The sequence below is a fragment of the Octopus bimaculoides genome, chromosome 10 (assembly GCF_001194135.2).
Source record: "Octopus bimaculoides isolate UCB-OBI-ISO-001 chromosome 10, ASM119413v2, whole genome shotgun sequence".
Classification (NCBI taxonomy): domain Eukaryota; kingdom Metazoa; phylum Mollusca; class Cephalopoda; order Octopoda; family Octopodidae; genus Octopus; species Octopus bimaculoides.
Genome location: NC_068990.1, coordinates 71,567,958 through 71,570,289, shown reverse-complemented (window position 1 = coordinate 71,570,289; position 2,332 = coordinate 71,567,958). Strand labels below are relative to the sequence as shown.

The window sequence follows — 2,332 nt, the reverse complement described above, 5'->3', positions numbered from 1 at the left end:
TTTTTTTTTTTTTTTTTTTTTTGTGGTACCTTGGTTTTAGGATCTCAATTCTCTTGTGGTGGGCAGGTCTTCTTGAGTACAGCAATGCACCACATACCTCAGTCCTCTGCCAGCTTCTTCGTAAGGCCCTGTGTTTTGAGAGCAGCCTTCAGTACTTCATCCTGTCTTCCTCTTCCACTATGCCCCTCCATGTTAAGTGGTCAACACTTCTTTATGCAACTGTCCTCGTCGATCCACATCATGTAATCAAACCAGGCCAGTCTCCTTTCTTGTACACTGCATAAAATCCCCTTATGCCTAACTTTTCTCTCATTACACTAGTGCTCTGTCACACATGAACACTAGCATCGTGCATCCAGTGGAGCTTACTAGTTTCGTTCCTGCCTTCACATGTCTTATACATTCAAGGCCCATGTCTCACTACCATGTAGCTTGCAGTTCATACATGTGCATCATACACTCTTCCTTGAGATAGAGATAGAGAGATACTTGGTTGCCAACAGAGGTAAAAGCTCTCTGAACTTTCTCCGTCCTTTTCTGTCTGTTTGTCTGTCTATTAGCTCTCTCTATATCTTTTTGTCTGTTTGTCTATCTACCTTTTCATTTATCTTTTTGTCTGTCTGTCTGTTTTTGATCTCTCCTCCCTCTCTCTACACCTCCCTCCCTCTCTCTACCTAACTATCTTTCTAGCTGTCTATTTGCTTATCTATCTATCTATCTATCTATCTATCTATCTATCTATTCATGCACACACACACACACACACACACATACAGTAAACCCCTACCATTTCTGCCTTTGCTAAACCCACTCCGCATGATAACTATCTAATTGTACCATGTATAATTTATCAGATCCGGTTTCTCAATTTTTGTGGTTTTTGTTTCTCACCACCCCATTGATTTCTTTGGACACTTTTCTACTGTGGCTTTTGTTGTTCATCCACAAAAACAGCTGTGTGCTCTGGTTGTCTTGTGTGGTATTTGTTGCTAACCTCCTGGCCCTTTTCATTTTTCCATCAACAGCTTGTTTCCAGGCAACATGTGCATTCAAACATGGAAATTGTTTAGTCATCCTGAGAAAAAATGTCAAGGATGTATATGTAGGTTTTGACCTGCCAAGGCTGGAGAGGGAGATGCTTGTCACTCAGTATATATGAGAAAAGATGGAAGAAAGTGGCAAGCATGTTGAGAGTGTACCACTTTTGAAATATCCATTTCTACAATAACTTAGATATTCTCTAACATAAATGATTTTCAAATGTCTGTCTAGGTTAAATATCGTAAATATCCAAAACTCAAAGAAGTAGATGATGTGCTAGGAGGTGCTTCAGCCTGGGAAAATGTTGACTCTACTCAAGGTAGGTTCAGTTTTATTGATTTTTGTTTCCTATGCATTCTTAGATACTTCCCACATTTACACCTTTTAAGCATTATGGTGGTGATAGCGGTGACTTGATCTAGTCACTAGAGTGAACAGAATGCATCACAGTATTTATTCTGATTCATTGTGCTTTGAGTTCAAATCCTACCAACGTCAACTTTGCCTTTCATCCATTTGAGATCTACAAAAAAGAATGTACCAAGCTAGCATGGTAGATAGGTGGAACTGTAAAAACCATCTGACTGGATGCCTTGCAACATTTGCTCCAGTTTTTTGTATTCAGAGTTCAGATCTTCCTATGGCCTGTTTAAATGGTAGACTTAGTTTGTTGCCTGGTTTAATACTTGCACCTTGGATGTCTTTAGTGGAGTCCACTTAGTTACAAGCATTTGGGCGAGGACACCTTCCCTTTCACCAGTCTCAGAGGCTCTATAAAAGATCATGGACACTGCCTTCCTACCTAAATAAAAGATTTGATAAAAGATACACCTGTCTTCTCTTCTCCAGTTATTGAGACACTGTGGTGCAGGTATGACTGTGTGGTTAACAAGTTCAATCCTACTGAACAAAGTGTCTTGTGTATTCACAATGTCTTGAAATATAGTTTGCTAGACAGAAACTATGCAGAAGCTTATCACATATGCCATAGTGTGTTGTGTGCTTGTGTATTTCACTCATTTTTCCCCTCATTTGTTTACGTATTTCATGTTATTTGCACTGTTGGTGACATCCTGTACCCATATCTGCTCTGCATGTGTGTATATATATATATATATATATATATATATATATATATATTGTCATCATCATCATCATTTATTTTATCGACTCTGAAAGGATGAAAGACAAAGTCGACCTCGGCAGGATTTGAACTCTGAACGTAAAGACAGACAAAATACTGCTAGGTATTTTACCCAGCATATTAATGATTCTGGCAGCTCACCGCCTT

General features: G+C 39.0%; 2 protein-coding genes across 3 annotated transcripts in view; one reads left to right on the top strand and one right to left on the bottom strand.

The window, feature by feature from the left end:
* The window catches only part of LOC106871870 (U11/U12 small nuclear ribonucleoprotein 25 kDa protein), a 30,052-nt gene that overhangs the window by 10,743 nt on the left and 16,977 nt on the right, over positions 1-2,332 (bottom strand). The gene's annotated exons all lie outside the window — the stretch shown is intronic.
* Positions 1-2,332, top strand: part of LOC106871871 (DNA-directed RNA polymerase III subunit RPC10) — an 8,526-nt gene that overhangs the window by 1,448 nt on the left and 4,746 nt on the right. For both annotated transcript variants that reach the window (XM_014918612.2, XM_052971291.1), the window contains exon 2: positions 1,273-1,360. In XM_014918612.2, coding sequence (XP_014774098.1) covers positions 1,273-1,360 — 88 coding nt within the window. The remainder of the gene's footprint in view (positions 1-1,272; positions 1,361-2,332) is intronic.